The sequence below is a fragment of the Parambassis ranga genome, chromosome 1 (assembly GCF_900634625.1).
Source record: "Parambassis ranga chromosome 1, fParRan2.1, whole genome shotgun sequence".
NCBI classification, from domain to species: Eukaryota; Metazoa; Chordata; class Actinopteri; family Ambassidae; genus Parambassis; species Parambassis ranga.
The window spans coordinates 22,429,425-22,453,406 of NC_041022.1; the positions used below are offsets into that span (position 1 = coordinate 22,429,425).

General features: G+C 42.2%; 2 protein-coding genes across 2 annotated transcripts; one reads left to right on the top strand and one right to left on the bottom strand.

Moving 5' to 3' along the window:
• Positions 1-117: 117 nt before the first annotated feature.
• mrpl45 (mitochondrial ribosomal protein L45) lies at positions 118-6,122 on the top strand. Its single transcript, XM_028411810.1, has 8 exons — positions 118-459; positions 889-1,081; positions 1,702-1,819; positions 1,920-2,018; positions 3,592-3,640; positions 3,735-3,884; positions 4,343-4,516; positions 5,689-6,122. Exons 1-8 carry the CDS (start codon positions 397-399, stop codon positions 5,785-5,787), a joined length of 945 nt encoding a protein of 314 aa, XP_028267611.1. The 5' UTR covers positions 118-396; the 3' UTR covers positions 5,788-6,122.
• Positions 6,123-7,682: 1,560 nt separating this feature from the next.
• Positions 7,683-23,384, bottom strand: gpr179 (G protein-coupled receptor 179). The gene is made up of 11 exons (XM_028410036.1): positions 22,483-23,384; positions 21,672-21,780; positions 16,681-16,777; positions 16,136-16,356; positions 15,751-15,819; positions 13,281-13,390; positions 12,401-12,639; positions 12,012-12,150; positions 11,810-11,912; positions 11,217-11,363; positions 7,683-10,835 (listed from the first exon to the last, which is right to left on the bottom strand). The coding sequence occupies exons 1-11, from the start codon at positions 23,382-23,384 to the stop codon at positions 7,683-7,685; spliced, it is 5,289 nt and encodes a 1,762-aa protein (XP_028265837.1).
• Positions 23,385-23,982: the final 598 nt, after the last annotated feature.

Here is a 23,982-nt window from a genome sequence, read left to right on the forward strand (position 1 = left end):
GCCGGTAATTCACTTTGTAGGTGTCATCAGAAAATCTTAAAAATAAGGAGAAACTAACACCAAACCATACACACGTGCAATTAAATACTCGAGTTAAATGTGATTATGTTGCTTCCATAATTCACAGAATGGTGGATTTTACAAAGTGTTTGTTTAAAGATTAGACAAACTCGTTTTTGTATTTTATCCTTTATGTATTATAGTTATAGTTTATTAGTTAATAAAGGTGTTCAACGACTACAATCAGGCAAAAAGCTTTCATTAGCTGATTAATTAATTCCTCCGAGGACATCACTGGACCCTTGGCCTAGAATAGACCGTTCATTAAAAGAAACTTCGTTTTATTTTGAAGGAGGAAACAGGAAGTCTGCGGAGAACGTTCTGACAAGGGGCAAGATGGCGCTGCCCATGAGGAGGACGCTGGTGGCTCTTCACAGAGCAGCATGTAGCAGTCGAAAGGTACAGTATGAGATTACTTTACTAAGCACTAACAATAATCACGAATTAGTGTGTTACTTTATGCTCATCGATGCGTTATGTGGATGAAGCTTTACCGGAGCTAGCTTAGCTGACCTCAGCGGCCACAATAAGACTGCTACAATACAGTGTGCAGGTCACTGCCTGTGCCTGTTCTAATATTAATTTATTTTAAAGATTTATAAAGACGCATGTGTTGTTTTCCTCTTGTTATTCTTGTTATTGCATTTTGCTAGAGCGATGTTCAGGTATTAACGTCACAGGAGGTCTTGAGCCTAAAAAAATGTCTTGAACCACAGTATACTTTACAGTGAGATTGATTTCAAGATAACCAGAAACCAAAGAGTAACGTGGAGGCGAAATAATGTCTTATTGGATTGGTGCAAAATGATATTTTTACTTTTTTTTCAGAGTGCCGAGTGTCTGGATGTGCGACATCCTCTCCCACTTTTCATGCCCGTCCGAACCAAGAAGCGTTACTTTATCCCCCCAGCAGTGGGAGTGAGGGGGCAAAAGGAAGTAAACCTAGAGGGCAAAGCCAGAGCAGCCGGCGTTGTCTTCAGACAGCAGTACATGGAAAGGACTATCAACATCGCCTGCTCTGGTAAAATGGTTCAGTTGTGTTGACGTGCATGCAGGATTCATTCAAGTATGTTATAGTCTTTATTTTCCATGTTAAGATGGCACATGGCCATCATCTGGGTCATCATCAAACACACTGCCGATACATTGTTAGAAGAATAGAGGACCAATTTAAAGGAAGAATAATTCATCATTGTTTTTACAAGTTTGGTTGAGTGTACTGCAGTCAGAAGTCACTTATGAGTGTTCATAAATGAGTTATAGAATATTATTAATGACACATGGTGATAATTGATCACCTCATTGGCTGTTCTTCCAAAAAAAAACATACAAAGTAATGGCAATTAAAGACAATGACACAACAGTAGTTTCAGAAGTAGTGAGATGAACTCACACACTTGTCCTCAAACATCACCACAAAGCTTGCTGTAGACCTATTTTATATTAAATACCAGGTCAAAGCCACAGACAATGAACCACAGTTTGATATTGTATAAATGGAAAAACTGAACGGATCACACTGATACTCCTCGTGTTGAGCTGGTCAATTAGTATCACTTGTGGATAAATATTAGTTTTGAAAACTTGTTGTGGTTGGAGGCTCCATACTGATTGATCAGTCATGTGTGCTGTCTTTGCCAGCGGGTGTCTTCGACCCTTACGTCCCCCCAGAGGGTGACGCTCGTCTTTCCACTCTGTCTAAAGAAGGCCTGAAACAGCGGACTGAACAGATTCGACAGAGTGCTGCCTCGCAGCTAGCGTAAGAACGCCTGTCTTCTTGTGTCTTCCTGAACTGATGCTTTTCTTGTCGAGCACACTTGGATGATTATCTGAATGTATTGTTTTTTTTCTTGTTTCAGGATTCGTAAAATCAAAGAGTACGACTCTGTTTTTACAACGAAGGATTTTGCAGTCCGTGCTCAAGAAATCTTCCTTGAGGCTCACAACGCCCTGACACAGTAAGAAATGAGCTCCTGTCTCACCTCACACAACCAGCTGACACATGTCAGCCTCGCAGTCAGGGAGCGACTCGTTAATTACAGTGACGCATTCGTTAGAGAGGTGAGAGATGCTGTAGAATCATGCCGCCTTCACTTCTGCTGATAAAATGTTCCTCATCATAATACGTTAGTGTCATGTGTGAGACCTCTTTTCTTTGTTAGTTTACACAGTTTATTTTAGTTTTGTTCGTACCTATAGAAATCTGCTAAGACTATAAAACTCTTGGTTGATACTGTTTGTGTGTGTGAGCGAGCTTCGGAAAGGACTCGGGTCAGACCGTGCATTTCAGTTACTGTGCCACCCTTCAGAAGAACATGTAGTTCAGCAGTGATGAAAGGTTTTTTTGTTGGCACTGCTCCCATTCTGGACATGTGGCACTAAACACCTTCTCAGCTGTAGAGGACCTTGAGCAACAATATGCAATCAAGTGTGAAAGCACTTGCAAAAATACCTGTAGCAACAAAAAGCATTCCTACAGGCAAGCGAGTACATGAAGAGCGATTTAATCGCACTGTCTCTATGTTGGTTTCAGGTTTACGTGACTTTGTTAGTACCCGGGAGAGCAGAGGGAGGTTTAAGTAAATGCATAATCAGAAATATTAACGGAGAAAAAATATAAAATAAAGCAAGATAAGATAGTATAAAGCAAGTAAAATATAACAGTACTAATAACATCCAATACAGATATAATTGATAACACAAAGTGTTGGATCAGACTCTGATCTCAGAGGGAGGAGTTGTACAGTTTGATGGCCACAGGAAGGAAGGACCTCCTGTGGCTCTCAGTGGTGCATTTAGGAGGGATCGGTCTGGAAGTGAAAGTCCTCCTGCACCTCAGCAGCACGTGGAGAGGACGGAAGCTGTTCTCCAGGATCCTCTGCAGCTTAGACAGCATCCTTCTGTCTGACACTGCTGTCAGGGAGTCCAGCTCCACCCCACAACATCACCGGCCCTTCTTACGAGTTTATTGTTTCCACAGCACACAACAGCAAAAAAAAATCTAGCAGGCTTGTGGTCCATCATATGGAGAAACCTTTAGTCTCAAAACTGCGATTATGTTCCATATTTCTTGTACCTGCTCTCCTGTTATGTGATGTCAAACCAAGTTTAATTATTCACACAAGTGTCAACACATTATCTAAATTTGTTACATATCAAAAGTGTGTTAAAGATGGAAAAACTTCTAAATTTGTGTATTTTTGCAGATTCCTGAATTTTACTTTTAATTTGCAAATTGTTTATTTTTTATTTTTAAGGACGATGTTAAACAAAAGTCAGCTCTTCATTGTTTTTGAGCTCAGCTCCCCTTTAATATAAGCAAAGACCATCCACAGAAGTTGTAGTACTTTAACATCCATGCCTGGTAAACAGAGATCTGCTGCCTGCTGAACAGGGTACACACAGAGACAGGTGCCATATGGGCTCTCCTGTCTTGTTTTGCCAGGCATAGACAGGAAAGGCACTTTTGTTTTTCTGGAAACACGTGTGGGCAGTAGACAGAAAAATTAACATGTGCTGTTTGTTCTGTAGGTTCAACAAGGAGAAACTGCACTCTTTGGTGACAGAGAGGTGTTATCCTGTAAGTCCTTCTGAATGTAAATGAACTTTAGTTTCTTTAAACCCTCACTTTCCGTTTCCTTACTCATCCAACAGTCCCTCTCTTCTCTGTTTAGGAAATGACTAGAGGAAACCGCTACAAGTCAATCCGCTGGAGGTTCATTGAGTCCCTGGAGGCGCCCAGAGTTGTCCATGCCCGCTGCACAGACATGGTCTCCAAAGGCAACCTGTACGGTCAGGTGACAGTCCGCATGCACTCCAAGCAGGTACGACCGTTAATGGGCTGTGACTAACTGAAGTCGAGACACAGATGAAGACTTTAATAATAATATAGTATCTTAATGCTTGTGTGCCTCATGTGTGCTTTGATCCGCATTGATAAAGGATCTTATAAAGGTAAACCTCCTTGTGTTGCATGTATGTAAAACAAGTAGAGTTTTATTCATAAGCCGTTAGACTTATAACACATCTTGTTCTGTGTACTTGTGTTTGCTGCAATTTGCCGTTTGAGGCAAAATGAGGTATTTGTGGTTCAACTGAACTGAAGAAAATTGCATTCACCTTATCCAGTTTGTACAGGTGCTGCAATGACGAACCGGAACAGAACTCCCCTCTCTATTTACACACTTTGTTTAAAAAAATATTGAGGCTTTGGTGTTGGTTTAACTTTCACAGCTGTTATGTGGAGGGAGATCACTACAGCTTTCATGTGTTTTCCCTGCAGACTCTGGCCATCTACGACCGCTTCGGGAGGCTGATGCTGGGCAGTGAGGAGCAGCCGAAGGACGTCCTGGAGTACCTGGTTATAGAACGACACCTCACCAACCCCTATGGCCAGTGGAGGTTACATGGGAAAATAGTACCATCATGGGCTCCTGCCAAGGACCCAGTCATTAAGGTGACCCTCTGCTTTTCACTGTTCACATCTGTGTCAAAAGCAAGTGTCTAACTTTAAAAAAACCTTAAAATGACTTTCCAGTTTATACTTTACACCACACAAACAAGGCTTTAAACATAAAGAAATGTTATTAAATGAGCCAAAAATCCACAATGAAGATATTTTATTGTTTCATTCTTTCTGCCACCCGAGAGGCTGCATTCAGCTTATCACCAGTCTTCATAAACCAAGACTGGATTAGAAGATGACTTGCATTATACGCAACATTGCAAAACCTCGAACATAATCACCTTAAATCTGTGAGTCAGCTCCTGCTGTGTGTCAGATGGAGCAGTAATGATGCCTTAAAGGTGTTTCTTAGGTTTTTTTTTTTCCTGGTAGAATCCAATCATCGCTATCAGAGCCCTGCAAAACTGTTAGTCACACTGTCAACCAAAAAAGAACCTGGTGACAGTCATTCTCCATCAAAGCCACTTTTTAATGGTTTTAAAAGTAACATGTTCTTCCAAAGGTAAGCAAACAGAAGGGCTCTGTTGAGGGTTAACTGTACATCCTTTGTTTTATGATTTTTGTATTTGGAATACTTAGTAATGTATTACTCTGACATTTTAGTCAGTCAGTGGCAGAGATTGTTAAATTTGATTTGAGGTATGTCAGCTTGTGTTATTTTTGGCTCAAGCTCCTGTCAATCACAATCTGTCGAGCCATTTGACAAATGAAAGCGTCTTCGCCAGCTGGTGTCCAGGAACTCAAATGAAACAGAATCTGATTATGTACAATCGCAGTTTTATCTGCTGCTTGTATTCATAGAATAGAAATACTTTATTCATCCTAAGCTGGGAAATTACAGCAGCAGCAATATACAGGCACTAATGTAAAAATAAACAGTATAGACTTTATTTACAGAAATTAGAAGTACAAAATAAAGTGTGCAATTTGTGAATATTAAATATGAGTACAAAACCAGATTGTAGGAAGTACCTCGGAATACCAAGTTCTATGTATTTCTATATACCACACTTTATACCTTTTAATAATTTCTGACTGCAATAAAATGTAGAATTTCTTTGTATAGGGAAAACCTCAGTATTTGTTATTCAGATATGGGCAGGTTCCACTTTATTTTCCTAGAATTTTCCCTCTAAATAATGCAGATCTTCTCATCCTTGCAGACTCTCATCATTCCTGCTCCAAAGCTGAAACCATGGGAAGAATTTGACTCACTCAACTATGATGTTCCCAAACCAGCTGCAGTACAGTGGTATAAATAGGCCTCCAGGTGGCGCTGCTCTTTTCAATAAACCACAGCGGGACATTTGTAGCAGTCATGGGCCAACTGCTGTAAAACATTTGGCTGTGGCTGCTTAGACTTTGTCCATTTTGGCAGGAAACTAAACTTCCTCGTAGAGCTCTTTGCATTTTGAAAAAGGATTTTGGCAGCCGAGGCTCTGGAAGCAGCAGGTGAGTTTTAGGTTGAACAAACCATTGTGTCCTGAAGCCAAACGATAGCACAGCCAGCTCTCATCATGACTGCAGACTTGTTTCCCACAATTTTCTGTATGAAACTAATTTAATGTGCACTTGTAAGAAATAAAATGTGCGGATCTACAGAAACGGAATGGTTTATTTCTGACATGAATAAAATGCATGTGGATCTGAGGAAATACAAAAATAAAGTATCCCACCTGCTTTTCTTTGCACAGGTACACATCAGTGCAAAACAAGGTTCATGTTACAACAACTTTTTTTTTTTTAACATGACAACACGTTCATTCAAAAACACACAACCATGCAACAATGCTTACAAAACTAGGTCACTGCATTGACAAAAACCTTGGTGTCTTTTTTAACGATGTATTTACTGAATGAAAGAAACCTGTAGCTGTTACACTGAACAACACAGCAGTGTTTGTAATGATCACCACAGCTGAACTCACAATGGCTGCTGGCTTAAACATGTGACCTAAATACATCAATACATGAAACTGTTGATACTGTAAGCTTGGTAGTAATACTTCCAAATACACGATATTCACATCTTATACACTGTAATGTAGGGCCCACTCAAGAAAAGAGGCACAAGATGTTGATGATAAAAATCTCTGTATAGTGATGGTTTCATGAACAAAGATCCTTCATCAAGTACGGTATTACTGTTGTCAGTCACATTACTATTGCAGTCAGTATATGTAGGAATGGCATGATGAATCTTTGCTGAAAATGTTTAGTTGACAAAAACTAGACCTCTGTCAACCTAATCAACAGAAACCCAATTTTGAAATCTTTAGTATTTAACTGAATTGTTCTTTGCAATCAGTAAATATTTGTTTTGAAATTTTCAGTGCCTCAAATGTTAATGTCATCTTAGTGAAAAAGGTGTTCAGTTCACACAGAAAACTGGCTTAATGTTATAAATACTTAGAGAATGGATTTCACCAGTGTTTCTCCACTGTAAGGATTAAACTGTGTAGGTTTATGGTGATTTATGCAAGTTTTTGTCATTTTCTGAATGTTTAAATTATTGTCTCTGTTATGACCAGATCAGACTGTAACTGGCATCAGCAATCGTCACCAAAGCAATCAATCCTTTTGAAGTATAACTCCTGTAGTTCTGACAGGCCTGCCTGACACTTGACACATGTATTTAAAAAAACAAAAAAAAGAATTAATCTGTTATTTACGATTAGAGTTCTATGGAATTTATGTGCTGTATTTGTGCTTGAGATTACTGTTCACCACAGCCATGGAACTTGAACTGTATGTGGCAAATCTGAGTTGTCACTTGAAACATACAAACACAAACATTTTAATCTAAGATGGGGAGTAGAAGCAAGAAGAAAACAATTTCATTGCTGGATAAACAAGGGACAATAATATGTCAGCTCTATGTGCTTCAGTAAAAAATAAACCTGTAGCATCCAACCCGTCAAGTCTCTGCTAATGGCTTCTTGGGCATGGCCCAACTGGATAGGCAGACATGAAAAACAGCCCTAAGTTTTGTCTTTCATTAAACATTTTTAGCCTGCTCTCCACTTATTTGCTGGAGAAGAAGTTAAAAAGAGTTCCACTTGACCTTCAATAGGATACCACCAGAAAGGTTTTATAGAGTTCACATTCCCCTTGATTTAATCGGAGAGGACAAAAGTCTTTGCTACCTGTCTTGAGGTCACAAATCAGGTGGAAATACAAGAGCCTCAGCAGCACACTCTGCATCATCCTCTTCGTCTTCCTCTGGAATATTTTCAGGCTCCCATGTAAAAACATCTGAGGCATTGTCTGTGAATGAGCCAGACCTTACCATGTCCCAGGGGCACAAAGCGTCACGCCGGCTTAGGGCTAAGTTTGCTGTGGACTCATCTGTTTCTTCTGTGCTCATCTCTGCTGGAGTCTCTTCTTCACTGAATGGCCTCTGGTTCTCTGTGACCTCATCTCTGTCACTGTTGGGCATGTCAACTTTATCTTTGTCTCTGTCTGCTCCAATGCTGTCTTGCTTTTTGACAACTCCTGTTTCTTCACTCTCCCATGGACAAACATCTGCCCGTGCACTGTCTTGTTTTGTAAGTATTTTTGGTTCATCTGTCTCCCATGGACAAACATCTGCATGAGTGCTGTCTTGTTTTTTCAGAACTTTTGGTTCTTCTGTCTCCCATGGACAAACATCTGCCCGTGCACTGTCTTGTTTTTTCAGAACTTTTGGTTCTTCTGTCTCCCATGGACAAACATCTGCCCGTGCACTGTCTTGTTTTGTAAGTATTTTTGGTTCATCTGTCTCCCATGGACAAACATCTGCCCGAGTGCTGTCTTGTTTTTTCAGAACTTTTGGAGCTTCTGTTTCCCAGGGACAGATATTTTCGCCGAAAGTGGCCTGTCTTTGTAGCTTCTCTGATGCTTTTGATATTTCAGGTTTGACATTCTCTGCTTCACCTGTCTCCCAAGGACAAACATTTGCCTTTGCTGTGTCTTGCCTTACATGAGTATCTGATGTTTTGGTGATCCCTGGCTGTCCTGATTCAGATTCCTCGATTTCCCATGGGCAAACATCTCCTGGTCTTTTTGCTCCTAGTGGAATCACTTTGGCAGCTGCAGGTTCTTCAGGTAGCTCAGTTTCCCAGGGACAAACATTTACTCTTGTGCTGTCTTTCTCATCGGATTGTACAAAATCAGTTTTCAAAGTTGAGTCAACTCTTACTGTATCTTCTTCTGATTTATCTTGATGTCCACTTTCCCAGGGACAAATATCTACCTTGATTGTCAATTGGGAAGTTGAACTTGTATTTGTAGGCTCTGTGGTACCTTCTTCCCATGGGCAAATCTCTTCCATGATTTTGGGGGGTTCAGGAAACTCCCACGGACAGCTTTCTGCTGTCTTTGCAACTTGTTTACCCCAATTTGCAGCATGGGGTATTACTAGGGATTGTTGCTCATTACTTAACATTTCCTTTGATGCACCAGGATAAATTGCAGATTTCATAACTTCTTGTCGAAGGGGCACTGCCAGAGTTCCCTTGTTCTCTAAAGGATTTAGGTTTTCATATACAACTTCAGGCTTATCCTGAACCTCCCAAGGACACACATTAACATATTCACTGTCTTGTTTTACTGAAGTCTGGGGAGTTCCTGCAGTTTCCCAGGGACATACCTCTGCTACGTGTTTCAAAGACTGTTGTGTCTGTGGGTCTCTGGACAATGTAGTGTGTGAAACAGAAAGATCACGTGATTCCAAGGGACACACATCACCACGACCACTTCCTTGTCTTTTTACATTCCCTTGTTCCTCGGTCTCCCAAGGACATACATTAGATCGTTCAGAAACCTGTGATTCCCAAGGGCAGACATCTGCCTTAATGCTCTGCTGCTTCTTTGGTCCCTCTCCTTGTTGGAAAGTACCAGTTCCATCCCATGGACACATATCAGCATGAGAAACATTGCGAGCTGGTGTGATCCGATTACTGCCTCTTCTGTGAGTTGAAGGAGTTCTGCAGCTGCTGGCGGTCTCCCAAGAACTGATACTACTCCGTTTGCTGTTCTGCCTTGATAAAAACATATTTTCATAGGTGACATCTTTTTGCATGTCATCCACATCCCAAGGGTGGACAGCAGATTTTACTATCACTAGCCTTCGTGGGCTTCTTTCAGAGGAATCTACAGAAGAGAGTCTGACTGCATTTTGTTTCACAAGGTATGGTTTTACATCTGCAGTTGTCAAACTCCTTTTTTGCAGTGACCTTTTTTCTATGCTAGGGCGTCTACTAGATGTTCCTGACCGTGGTGTGGTAGAAGCACTTTCCTGGCTTTTTTGTGAAACTGAATCTTCTCTATTTAAATTTCCATCCTGGCTGGACTTGCTACCTGCATCCACCGATCCCATAAATGATTTCACAGATAGCCACTTACTGGTAGATGTGCGGAAGGAGAAGACACGCTGATCCTTCGTGATAATTGGTCTTGGAGTGCCTGGTGCACTTGCAGACATCGAAACCTGCAGTTTGGGGGGATGAGTTTCGATGTGCATTCCTTTGTCTACTGAAGCATTCTTTTCTATTGCTGGTATATGATCCCAGGGACAGACAAGTGCCAGAGGGGATTGTGGCCTCTTTTCTTCACCATCTTGAGAGTTTGCATATGTGACATGTTTCTGATTTTTGTCACCTGATTGTTCTTGCTCCACCTCCCAAGGACAGACTTCAGCTTTGTCAAATGACTCTGACTGGAGAGCACTTCTGGTCTGCTCGCCTATGGAAAGGCTCTGCCTTGACCGGACTGTGCTTGCTCTCTGAACCTTTGGTATGTTCTCCATAGAATGGGTAGTAGTCGAGGTCAGGCTCCAAGATTTATGAAGCCTGGTGTGGTCAGGATGCAGGAGATTCGTATCAATCGTTAGATTTTGGGCACTGGCTGACTTACAGACTCCTGGTGGAATATCCAAGGAATCTGTCTCCGAACGCTGGGAGGATCTCTTCACAGCACGGGACTCACGCAAGGACGAGTCCCTGACATAGTGATGATCGCTATGGGACTTGCGTATGGATGGTGAGGGCGATGGTGATCTCATTGAACTTCTGTAACTGATACTGACAGTGTCTGGGGACCTCCTAAAGGAGTCAGAATAATTTACACTTCTGCAACTACGGAAGGACCCATCTTTGTCCTCACGGCTGCACTGCCGGCTCATGGTTTCTGGGATCTCAGCAATGCGCCTAATGATGGATCTCCCGAGTGTACACCGAGAACTTCGCTTCTTTGGCAGATGAGGGTTGTTTGCAGTCATCTTTTTTGTCTTGTGGACTTCTAACTGGGCATATAACTTCTTCAGTTCATCCTGGTGCATATGAAGTAAAGAGGAAATTGATAATGGGATTGAGGAGATGGTTGAAATGGAGAGGAAAAGACAAGGAGAGTAACACGTCAGAGGAAAGGAAAAAAAGACGTTTTCATTTCAGAAGAACACAGTTTAGGATATGAAATGGGTAAAAGGTGGAGAAAGGTCATACATTCATTTAGCACAAATTATATTTTTTGTTAATTTATTATTTAAATTATAATACTTTTAAGATCAGTTTATTTGAGTCTACGTGCAAATTAAATTAAGGGAAATTTATTTTTCTTGTTTAACTGTGACCTTTGGAATTTCTTCTACATTAAGTAAATTATGTCCAAGTGTAAAGTGATAACATCGTTCAGAGGGTACAAGAGAGTTTACCCGAAAGTCATCCGGGTCCACACTGTGCTCACTCCAAGCAGAGCGAAAACTGCTGTTGAGGTATGAGCCTGAGCGCCGCAAGTCCACTTCGTCTTCATACACTTCTGCTGCTATCTCCTCTCTAATAGGCTTAGACACATAGAGGAACTGGGGCACACACATGTGTAAGAGTAAGTACAATTTATATATAAACACAGAAATACATGAAGATTCATGATATCAAAGGAACTTAAATTTGTTTTTGTTACAATCAATTGGCAAACATGCTTTGTTGCTGTAATGTCTTTCCTTGAGATACTATTGTCCAGATGCAAAAATAAAATGTATAAAATCATCCTCCACCTTGACAAAGTAATCCTAAAAGAAAAAAGATAACACTTTCATCATCACAAAATCCTTGGTTTGACCTTTAACTTTGTCAAAACACTTGATTGTGCCCTAATATTGCACAATGTTCTTTTGCTATAGAATCTAAACATTTTTGTTCCTGACAAGGAAGAAGAATAATGTCACTTAATACCACTGGATAAATACCCTTTTCTGTCCTAACAGTGTGTTTTACTTTGGCACTATAAAATAAAACTGCTCAATACCTTGGGGATGAGGAGCAGGGCGAGTGTCACGGTGATGGTGACATGGGTGTGCGTGAAGGAGAGCAACAGCATCCAATCAGGATGTAGAGAAGGGAAAGTGAACCTTATGGAGAGAAAAACACACACAAAATGATCCCATGTCTGTGCTGTGTCCATCTTTCTGTCCTGCATTGTTCAGTATTTGGTCTTGCTTGTTGTTTACCGAAACAGGTGGAACATGGAGGAGAGAAGCAGCTCATTGTGGATAGCAATGCCCATGTAGCGAGGTTCGTGGAAGGCAGAGGGGACGGGCCTTACAGCAGTCCAGAGGGAGCTGCCCCAGCACAAGAACAGGAGCTCAGCTGCAAGAAGGAAAGATGGAGGAAATGGTTCAAGGATACATACATTTTTAAGCTAAATTTTACCTCATTTTAACTTTGCCTTTAATCCAACCAATTTGGTCATTTTTGTCCAATGCATGGAGGTGTTGCTCTTTCCCCTTTTCTACTTTATATTTTGATGCATATACATTTGCTATTACAGAGCTAAGGTTGGCAAAAAGTAAATAAATATACTGTGTTCCTCTTCACATATAAGTCTGCCGCCACTCACCCACAGCCATCATGTAGTCCCAGCGGTCCAGGTAACACAGGTTAAAGCCCTGTCCGTCTGAAGTTGTGGTTGTGACAAACACAGGAATGTTCCTGTCACGGTTCTGCAGGACTCCTACCGTCCATGCACATAGGAACCAGCTGACCGTCATCAGCATCACTCCCAGAATCCTCAGTAAGTGGAGGCTGGACATGTAGGGCACTCTCTGAGCCGTGCGTGACAGGAACACCTTTAATACCCTGTGCAGAGGCAAGAGTCGGTCTGTATGTGACTGCATTTCTACAAACAGCCAGCGATCTTATTCTTGATCTCTACCCTAAAGGTCATTAGTCAATGCGCGTTGAGCTAAGCCTGCTCTCAGTGCTCAAAGTCAATGTTAGCCATACTCCAATGAGCAATGGATTTATTAGAATACAAAAAAAACCCTGTCACATAAATGTGTTAAAGTACAGGACACCTGGGGCTGTGTGAAAGGTGAAAAACAAACACACACACCATAGACCATAGAAATGTTCACAAACTGGACAATATTTTGTTTATTCACTCAGCACCTATTCATTCAGTCCATTTTTTCAACTCCATATTTTTTCTAGTGCATGTTTTGCAGCTTGCAGAGTGACTGTACTACTTGTTTGAGTGTGCTGAAATAACAGGCAGATAGTATTGTGTTGAATTCAACTTCACATTTCTGCAACAAAGACCAAACATATCAGTTTCAGAAAAGAAATGTTAAATCATTGTAAGAAATTATTATTTTATTAATTTATTATTCATTTTAGTTTTCCCTATTACACCATCTCATTCATCAGTTTAAACAGCCATTTGTACTTATTATGTACTCCATCTGCTTCAGTATCAAACATAGATAGTGCTAACCTACCTGTACATCTTCAGGGTGACTATGCCATAGACGATGGAGAAGCCGAGCATTCTGACCCAGCGGAGCAGAATGCACCTGAAGGTGCTCGGCCTGAAGTACATGATGAAGACCTGCTTAGACGGACAGAGATGCACATACCAAAATGAAAACTACATCATCTATCTACCTATCCTCCAGTAACATATAGAGTCGATGCACGTTCATTCTATGTGACAATATGATATCTAAATTTCCTCAAATTACTTTATCTGCATTCTAAATAAAATACATTAAACAGAGCTAAATTAACTCTCTTGCTGCTCTTTTCACTGCCACTGCTCCATTTCTAGTGGTTCATAGTGCATTTAGAAACTGCTAGTGCTACCTACTATATTACTTGTGGGTATTAGTGCTACTGCTGCTCTTACCACTAACTCAGCCACCAGTGGCACTGTATGAGAACAGACCTAATAACACATCTGCATTAACAGACAAACTTGCCTGTTTAAAAGGCATTTTTATTGTTTTCAGTCCTTCAAGATGTGTTTGCCTCTGTCCAGTGTGTGACAGCAGAGGGGATGACTGTAATCCAGGAATTAAAGCTGTGACAGTCAGAGTCTGTCACTCTGGATAAGAGCATCAGCCAAAGCTTTAAAATGTGAATGCAAATAAACATCATTGTGCTCAAACCACTCATCAAAGGTAAACTGCTCAGAGTGAACACATATAGAATCAGTGACGATGTGCAGTATACATCCAGAGGATGTCAGGGTTAATCAGAAATAGCCTCCACTTAAAGACAGACTGGGGTCTCAGATGTAGATGCAGCTGTTATGCAGGTAGGTATAATCTGACTGGTTGATCTAAATCAACAGATTAAGATTAAGAAAACCTTTATTTGTCCTACAACAGGGAAATTACAGTGTGTGAGCAGAGCCAAAAATCAGTGACACCGTCAAAGACCCAGTGCTGAGTCAAAAGTTTTTTTTAGATCTGTTCATTCATGGGAAGAGCTTTAAGGGTCAATCTCTGATCTGGTGTTGTGTTTACTGCTTTTAGAGTCAGCCTCTACTGCATTTAGAGCCAATCAGCTAACGATAGCATGGTAGTACACTAACAAGATAGCAAAATATCAACAATTTGCCTCATAAATACTTATAGGTGCTGCATCCTGGCTTTGTGAGGGTTTTTTCCCCCACCCACTGCAGCAGGGCTTGGCCTAGATTATAGAGTAGAAAATACTAGCTGCTGCTTTTGGATGTTACAATGAATCTGGTAATATTTATAAAAACTAAATACTAATAAAAACTTTAACAGATTTCATGTTTAATTTAATGTTAATGAAATTATATATTTATTTAATTATATATTATTATTATAAGGTTAATTCAGATTCATTAATTCATGTTCTTTGCATATTTTTCTTTCCATGTTTTTAATCTGCTCCAACTGGAGCTTCATCAATAACTTGCTAAAGAAACTGTTTGCTCAGAGCATGAAGGAGGTGACAGCACCATAAACATCTGTTTGGATCACAGTCTAAATTACCTGTCAAATATTTTATGTCACTTTTGTTTACACAGTACATAAACAGAACCAGAAGAATCTGAGGGATCCTCTCACTTGCTGTGAGACACCACAACCTCTATTCTTAATATGCTGTAGGCCGGGTAGCTTTGTACTTTGTAAAGGCACACCTAAGATGATGATATACTGAAACAGCTAAAAAGATAACCCTCACACAATCACTGATTTCTTTAACTTAAATATCTCTTTTTTTCTTTAAGCAAACAAATGTTATCTAATAAAAAACACCATATAAAATCTGTCTGTCAACAACATGGCCTCCAGCAGGTGGTCTGTAGATGAAATGGAAACCTCACCTCAGAGAAACCCCAGTGAGATGAGAGAGTGAGCGCTGACTTTCAGAACTACAGTCAGCTATGTGGGCTGCACCTCACCTTTGAATTTACCCAAGCAAAACCCCGACCTTCACCCAATAAACTTAAATTAAGTTTGCTTATAAAATTGGCTCCATTTTGTCTGATGAACTTTTGTTACACTTTTTTATGTTTAATGCTGAATGCTGTATTATACAATAGTTCCATGGACAGTTGCTAACATATTAGCATGTTCCCATTATATCATATTAAATACATTTTTTAAACAATGTGCATTTCAGTACCAGCTCCGCACACAGAATCACTCTGTAGGAACTTCACATTGACTGACACTTTCCGATTTACAATGACAGCTCCTTAATTGGTAAAATGAATCTAAAGACTGATTGATAATCTATGACCGGAACAGAAGGACATTATGAAACACTACTAGGTACCAACCCACCCCATTACACACACATACACCCTCACCCCATTCACCCACCCACAAATCGCCCATTATGATAATCTGGGGCGCGGTGCTGCGCAGTGATCTGTAAAGAGCTCTAATCTGCGAAACCCTCAGTCAGCCAGCTCAGTCAGAAACTCACCGGGAAGTAGAGGAGCAGAGAGCCGAACAAGATCATCTCCAGCAGCAGGAGGCCAGATGCTCGGATCCTCTGAGAGTAGAGAAACAATTATGAGAAACAGCCACCCACTATAGCAGTACATTTACACACCTAGAGCCAGAATACACAGATATTATTATATTACATATCTGCCACACATGGAGGGCCACAGTCACACCTTACTATCGGATTAGAGATTGTATTTTCACAATAACCATTAAACTTTAAAGATCTTATGGACGTTTTTCCTAACTAAACAGCGTATTTATTAACATAGTGCTTCATTGCTCAGTGCTGAGAAAGGCTCCACTGCTGGCCCTCCCTCCATCCATATGGCTGCCCCACTGAGCCAAAAGACCTGACTCACCCGATTCCTCCGATGCCGGTAGGCCACCAGCATGCTGACAAAGATGAGGAGCATGAAGACCCCCTGGATGGCCAGCACCCCGGCCCTGAGAAGCCAATCCTCCTGCACCCAGCACGGGGTGCCGTCCTGACAGCTCTTACAGCCCGGCCAGCATGGCAGACAGATGGGCATGTTCGGGAAACATGTATTGCTGCCTTCACTCCCATTTGCAGGGCCTCCATCTGCAACAAAGACACATGCATCTGACACAACCTACACAAAGACACATGAAGACGGCAGAAGACGACCTGCACAGCCTGACAAGAGTGCTACCAGATATAAAACAAACTGTGTTAGCATATCTCTCATTACTTTATAAGATCAGGCAGCTGGCGTAATTTTCCCAATGTAATGAATATATTTTACCGTAAGTATTTACTGCAGCAAGAGAATAACAGCGTGACTCGCTGTTGTTCATAGAACAGATAAGTATGTCAGAGGTGGTCACCTCTGGACAGCCTCTCTCAGTCACTTATCCTGCTGTGGACAGATGTTAGTGAACTTACCTGGGTCCTGAGGGGGTACCTCTGGGTTGTAGTATCCCTCTTTGCAGCGGCAGCAATACTGACCCAGTCGAAACCCCCGGCCTGGAACTGGCATGCACTGCAAAACACACACAGTGCTCAGTTTTTCAGTGGTGCTAACATCAACTTCTTCCAACCTGCATTTAGACGCTGCTGGTTTGGAAAATGTTGACATCTGAAGCTGTGGCGTGTCATCTGTTAATTGACGTAGTGATCTTAGTATATAATCACTTTATATTCCTTTTTTTCTTTGGACATCCTCAGCAAGAGACTGTATTTTGTATGGTGATAAATCTTATAATCTCATAATGTCTTGAAAGAGACATTGTTATTGACTTTTTTGGCAATGTACCAAGTGCTTCCATTATATTGGAGTCATGACAGCAATCTGTACAGCTGATCTCCAAAATTCTGGAACCACAAAATCAATCAAAGCAGCACTACAGGACAGAGGCAATATATATATATATTTGAGAATTTAGCCTAAAGATATATAGATAGATTCTCTGCAAACATCTAAATAAATAGAAGAAACAGAATGAAGGACTACATGACAACTAAACAAACTCTTTTTTAGCCAAACACAGACAGTAAATGTGTCCCAGGTTGAAATGATGCTGAACTGTGAGGCGGTTTAGTCTGTGCAGTGAAGCTAACAGCACCTGAATGAATAAAGGTTAAAAACAGGGTCACATTACTCTCTCACTCCATTTCCCTCTAACACTGCCTTCAATTTAGCCAGTCGGGACAGAGAGACAAATACACACACACACACACACACACACGCTTGGATGCTCTGTGTGTTGTGTGTTAATCTAAGTTAAAAGCTAAATGGATACATAATGCCTCCACTGAGAGTATTATCCTTTTCTAGAGAAATCCTGTTCCCCAGCACACATACACACACACACACACAGGCAGGCTCACATATGTATATACAAACTCACAACCCCCTTCGATGCTCAAAGATCTAATGGTAGTGGAGGAACATTAATGCGATATGGATTATACACAACTTAATTCCCTTCATGGTCACATCTCAGTTCAACAGATAGTAGTAGAAAGTCACTGGATTCACTCATCTGTCATATTTAAGTTGAAACTGTGGGTCATCAAGCTGGTCACTAAAGCTGTACAGCTCCACGGATGCCTCCCAGCCTGTTGTTTGCAATAATGTTTTTAGTAGTAGCTTTACACTTGACCCACTACAGCACAGTGCTCATACAAATAAAGGGAACACTCAAATAACACATCCTACAGCTCAATGAATGAACTGAAATGATCAATGTAAATGAAAATTATTAACCCATGGAGGTCTGGGTTTGGAACCATACTCAAAATAAAAGTGGAAAATCACATTACAGGCTGATCCAACATGGAAATTCCTCAAGACAAGTCAGAATGAGGCTCAGTAGTGTGTGTGGCCTCCATGTGCCTGTATGACCTCCCTACAACACCTGGGCATGCTCCTGATGAGGCGGCGGATGCTCTCCTGAGGGATCTCCTCCCAGACCTGGATTAAAGCATCAGTCAACTCCTGGACAGCCTGTGGTGCAGCGTGGTGTTGGTGGATGGAACGAGACATGATGTCCCAGATGTGCTGGATTGGATTCAGGTCTGGGGAACAGGCAGGCTAGTCCATAGCATCAATGCCTTCATCATGCAGGAACTGCTGACACACTTCAGCCACATGAGGCCTAGCATTGCCATGCATCAGAAGGAACCCAGGGCCCACTGCACCAGCATATAGTCTCACAATGGGTCTGAGGATCTCATCCCGGTACCTAATGGCAGTCAGGGTACCTCTGGCTAGCACATGGTGGGCTGTGTGGTGATGGACTGTAAGCAGAAGCCCCACTTGTGGACGTCAGGCTCTCATACCACCCTCATGGAGTCTGTTTCTGACAGTTTGAGCAGAAACATGCATATTAGTGGCCTGCTGGAGGTCATGTTGCAGGGCTCTGGCAGTGCTCCTCCTGCTCCTCCTTGCACAAAGGAGGAGGTAAAGGTCCTGCTGCTGGGTTGTTCCTCTTCTACGGCCCCTCCATGTCTCCTGGTGTACTGGCCTGTCTCCTGGTATCTCCTCCATGCTCTGGACACTGTGCAGACACAGCAAACCTTCTTGCCACAGCTCTCATTGATGTGCTATCCTGGATGAGCTGCACAACCTGAGCAGCTTCTGTGGGTTGTAGACACCGCCTCATGCTACCTCTAGGGCTGAGAGCACTGACAAAATGCAAAAGTGATCAAACATCAGGCAGAAAGGATGAGAGCAGAGAAATGGTCTGTGGTCAGCAGCTGCAGAACATCTCCTTTATAGGGCTGTCTTGATAACTGCCTCTCATTTCCACCTGTTGTCTGTTCCATTTGCACAACAGCAGCTGAAACTGATTCACAATCTGCTTCCTAACTGGACAGGCTGATTTCACACAAGTGTGACTGACTTGGAGCTACACTGTGTTGTTTAAGTGTTCTTTTTATCTTTTTGAGCAGTGTATGTAGCATTATTAAATATAGTGCTGAATCTGATTAACAGATTAACATCTTAAACAGCAATGCTGTTTCAAGTGTGAATCACTGGTTGCACCACAACAACAAACTTATGTGGTGTCTGTGCAAAAATCCAATATTTATTAAGCTCTGATTTTTCATTGCTACTTTTGGAGTCTTGCTGTTGACTCACTGTACCAACTCAATTGGCTGTTAGCGTTTTGCAGCAGTGCTACAGGTCAGCAGTACTTTCTGCTGTCAGCAGTCAGGATGATCACATGCCCTAATGCCTGTACATCTGGTCTAGGAAATAAAACACACAAAGAAGGAGTTGTGTCGAACTTGTTGGTACCACCAGTCAACAGTCTGCAATAAAATCCATACCGTCCTCATCATGCTGGTTTAAACAGTGGTTGCTACATACCATTGCATATGGCAATGAAAAAGCTCGAAATCTATCACTATACCCAGTAGTAATACAAACATGACCTGACATGTATCATATTTAGCTTGGTAGTTTGTGTCAAAGCTGTCACTTCTGGTTAGCTAATGTCAGCTACTGTTGAACTTCCACACCAACCAACCACCAACCGTCTCTGCTACAATAACATGACGCTTAACATGTTTGGATATGTGTTCCACTGCTCCACTAACAGTGTTAAACCTCTCATTGTTTTAGCTGGATGATTCCTCCTTTAATTATGCTAATTATAGTCAGTGTTTCAATTCTTTCGAACCATATATTTGCAGACATCTGGAAGGTTGATTGAAAGGTGTGCATGTGGCAAAGACCACTGTGAATGTCATTCAATTTTGACAGCACATACAACAAAATGGCTTTGCATGGTCAAGATTAAGTCTACAAGTCATAAGACATGGGATACAGTGAGATTTGTGCTGGGATTATGAAGATTTAAGAGACATAAACTGTTAAGAAACAGGATGGAAATGAACTGAAGAAATGGGTGAACCAACACTGCTCAGCCACAAGATTTAAATCCTCTCTAAGCCAGGTAAGACAGGACTGGACAAAGGGGGCCATGTGGATTTGGGGATTTTTGGGAATGTTCTTCTCTTGTGTTTCAGACCTCGGTGAGTGTGGTGCATAAAGGGGAAGTATGTCAGCGGCCTGGATTATCGCCATAATCCATCAGATCATCCCACAGCCCGCCACCCAGCACAGCCATCTTTAAATAGATGGATGAGATGAGAGGTAGGTTGGGTCTGAATAGACAGGCTGGCAGAGAAAAGGGAAACTGAAGCTGGGAGAGGATGGGGGAGCAGACAGAAGAGTGGAAGTGTGAACGGGTGAAAGGATAAAAGGCAAAAATGAAGTAATGAGCACAGACAGACAGACAGGGCTTAAAATCATTTTGAGAGGTCGTAAACAGTTTAGAGTGTACTTGTGTGATGTAACTAAAAGTCAGAACCAGGAGGTAAACAATTTAAAGAGCTTGTCTACTGTTTAGAAAGTGGAAACGGTCTAAGGTTTGGCTGTAGTTAGTTCAGCAGCACAGAGTGGTCTCACTCCAAAGTCAGCACATGTGTAGACACGGCCAGCTTTACTGAGTGTCACATTTTCAGTTAAAAACTTAAACATGAACCGCTGTGCTACCTGTACCCTCACATCCCCAGCTTGTCTCTGTACTCCATCTTTTGTGACTGTATCTGTGTCATGATCATATGATCATATGTCCCATTAATATGAATGTAACATGATGTTGTATGTCGAGGGATACCATGTGTTGTATCTGTTTTATGGAGAGGAGAACAGGAGAACGTGTTGGAAAAGCACATGTTCTTTCATAAGGTCTTCTCTATCATAATTGTGCTGATATCAGTTTATATATTTTATCATATCATATTTCATTAACAACTTGCTAGCTTGAAAAGATCCTTACTGGCTTCATCATCTTCATCTTCTGCAATGTGTTAATCTGATTGGTTAAAGTTTTCTGGTCTCTATCTCATCCATTCAATAATAATAATAAAACCATCTGCCGTGTCAGATTACATTACCATAGCACACCATGGACAGTTAGTATGCAGGTATTATTGGATGATTTAACTTTTGTCCCAGATGAGGAATGCCAATTTATCCTGTTTATGACAAACAGGAGTGATGATGCTGTTCAGCTGGCTTGTATTTATTCCAGCTTGCATTTGCTGCTCTAGTTTTGAGATTGAAGATAAATAAACATTCATTACAGCTCATCCAGCCATTCAATCATTGTAAAGCAATCCATCCTGTGATGCTGAGATATTTTACTAAAGTGAAGGGGTTCATCAGCTTATTATTATTATTATTATACTAATCTGACAATATTTCATGTCTTCACCAGACAACAGCAATCACTGATGAACAAAATGTATGGATGAACATTCAACCACCCACAGAGACTAATTGCTAGTTGGCGTTAAATGACACAATGTCTGGCCATTGAAAGACAAAAATACAGAAACATTGTCCTCACGGCATTTACCTCCATGGTGGTGCGATTGCACTGATGAGTATCAGCAAACCAGCCCACTCCTGTTGTACACTGGTCCAAGTCAATGTCCTGAATGTTGACATCCACACGGACCACACCTCTAACCCAGAACATACACACACACAGAGACAAGGGGGGAGGGTCACGTAAGTGTGTCAGGGTAACAAACACCACAGCTCTAAATGTCATCAAGTTCATTAAGATAATCCCCTTCCTTTCTGGCATCTCCATCTTTTACACGGCCTGTGAGAGGATTCCCCTTCAAATGTCAGATTTTATACTAATTTAAACACATTTTGCAACACATGTCAGACTTGACAGCATGGTAGCCACAAAAAAAGTGGAAAACAATAAATGCACTAAGTATTGTAAAAGGATTACCTAAATCTAACCAAGTAGTTTAATGTCAGACTCAAAACGTTCACATACACAAGAGCAACAACCCTTAGCCTCCAGTGAGCATCTGGACTAATATTATACCCACAGTCAATCCCTTGACTTCCATTTGCAAACTTTTAGTGGCATTTATAAGCGTGTGTATCAGCCCCACAGCCCGGTTTATTGTAAAACATTATTGATCACAGTGCAAATGATGCATGTTTAGATTTTTGGTTAGCTTTGTGTGATTAGCTTTTTGGCAACTAATAAAAACCTGTCATCAATACAAAGGACATGGTCTGAAATGTGACATCTCTTTTCATTCTCTCCAGCCATTTTGAATGGAACAATTAACGTACAAAAATACGTTCTAATTGCTCTCATGTTATTGTTGGTGTAATGTGTGCGGTGCACAGACCCTAACCTGAACTCTGGTGTCAGGTCAGGCTTGAGACCATAGAAGGAGGTGGACAAAGTGAGCATCCATCCAGGCACAAAGCGTCCATCTTTACAGTCCAGAAAGGGGGCACTGGCCCAGCGTACCCCACTGCGATTGGTCACATAGCTGTCTCCCTGCCCCCACTTGGGTGTGTCCAAGGTGTCGAGGTCATTGAGGAGCACCCGTTTAGACAGGGTGGCCATCGGCTGGTTGGGCTCAGGGAATTTAAACCTTCTAAACCAGCTGTCATCTGGGGCTGGGGCAGGCGGGTGCAGGCTCTCCCATGCCTTGGACAAGTCCTGGAGGATGATGGTCTGGACCTTAGCTGTAGGGTTGCGGGCAGCACGAAGCACCAGTTGTGGGACTGGAGCACTGGGGTCAGCGTCAAAGGTGAGCAGGGCCCGATGAATGAGCACATCAGCCTCCAGAAGTGCACGAACCAGGGCATGGTACCACTCCATATCCTCTTGAACCGTGCTCTCCCGCAGGTCACTCGCCTGAAAGATCATGTTGAGGAAGTTGGCAGTATTGGCCAATGCATCCAGAGCTGGCCTAAGGGGGGCACTGAAGCTGAAAGGCAGGGGCCCGTTCTGGCCAGGGGAGCTATACGCCCGTGAACAGCGGGCCACTTCCAGCGTGGAGGGGTCCCCAGTGTACAGGAAGGTCTCTGCTGGTGACCAGTCATCCTCCTCCTCTGTGGGTGCCTCTGTAGGTGTAGCTGCAAGTGAAGGCTCTGTGGAGCTGCTGGAGATTTCTAAAGTTCCTGTGCTGTTTATTAAAGAGTCGGTGCTGTTGGCTGTATCCACCGAGACTACTGATGGGAACTCTGGAGTCAGCTGTGCGCTGAGCAGGAATGGGAGCAGAATAAGAATCCAAACACAATGCATCCTGGACTCAACAACACTTTAGTGCCCTTATGTAAAACCTTCTTGAAGATAAAAACGTCACGTGTCGTCCTGGGATTTGACTTTCCGCGTGGATTTCGTCATCTTCCCATCACTGCAGCAGCAGCAGGTGTTCGCCAGCCACTCGGTCTGCAGTGATTTCACTCACAATCGGAGCGCACAGCTCCATCTGTGCGCCACACAGACCCACGCACGCGAATGAGTGCGTCCGCGCACGCACGAAGGTATCATAAAGCCTGCGAGTCTCTGGTGTCTGAGGACGGAGGGATCGATGGCCGCATCTCCACAGTCCTCCGGGTATCATCCGGTGCAGCTCAGTCTCTGTTTTTATAGTCGTCAGAGCAAAGCAAGCGCAGTGTGCGCGAGGAGGAGGAGGAGGAGGAGGGAAAGAGGGAAAATCCTCAAAGTTAGGGGATCCCCGCGGCAAGTGGGAGAAAGGGGAGGAGGAGGAGGTGAGGGAGGAGAGCAGCGTGATGCTAAGGGAGGGATGAAGAGAGAAGAGCAGTTGGTTTCTTCTCACCACTTATGTCTTCTTCTTCGCCTCCGCGCTGCAGTCTGTTGCTCCAAAGAGCTTCCAGCC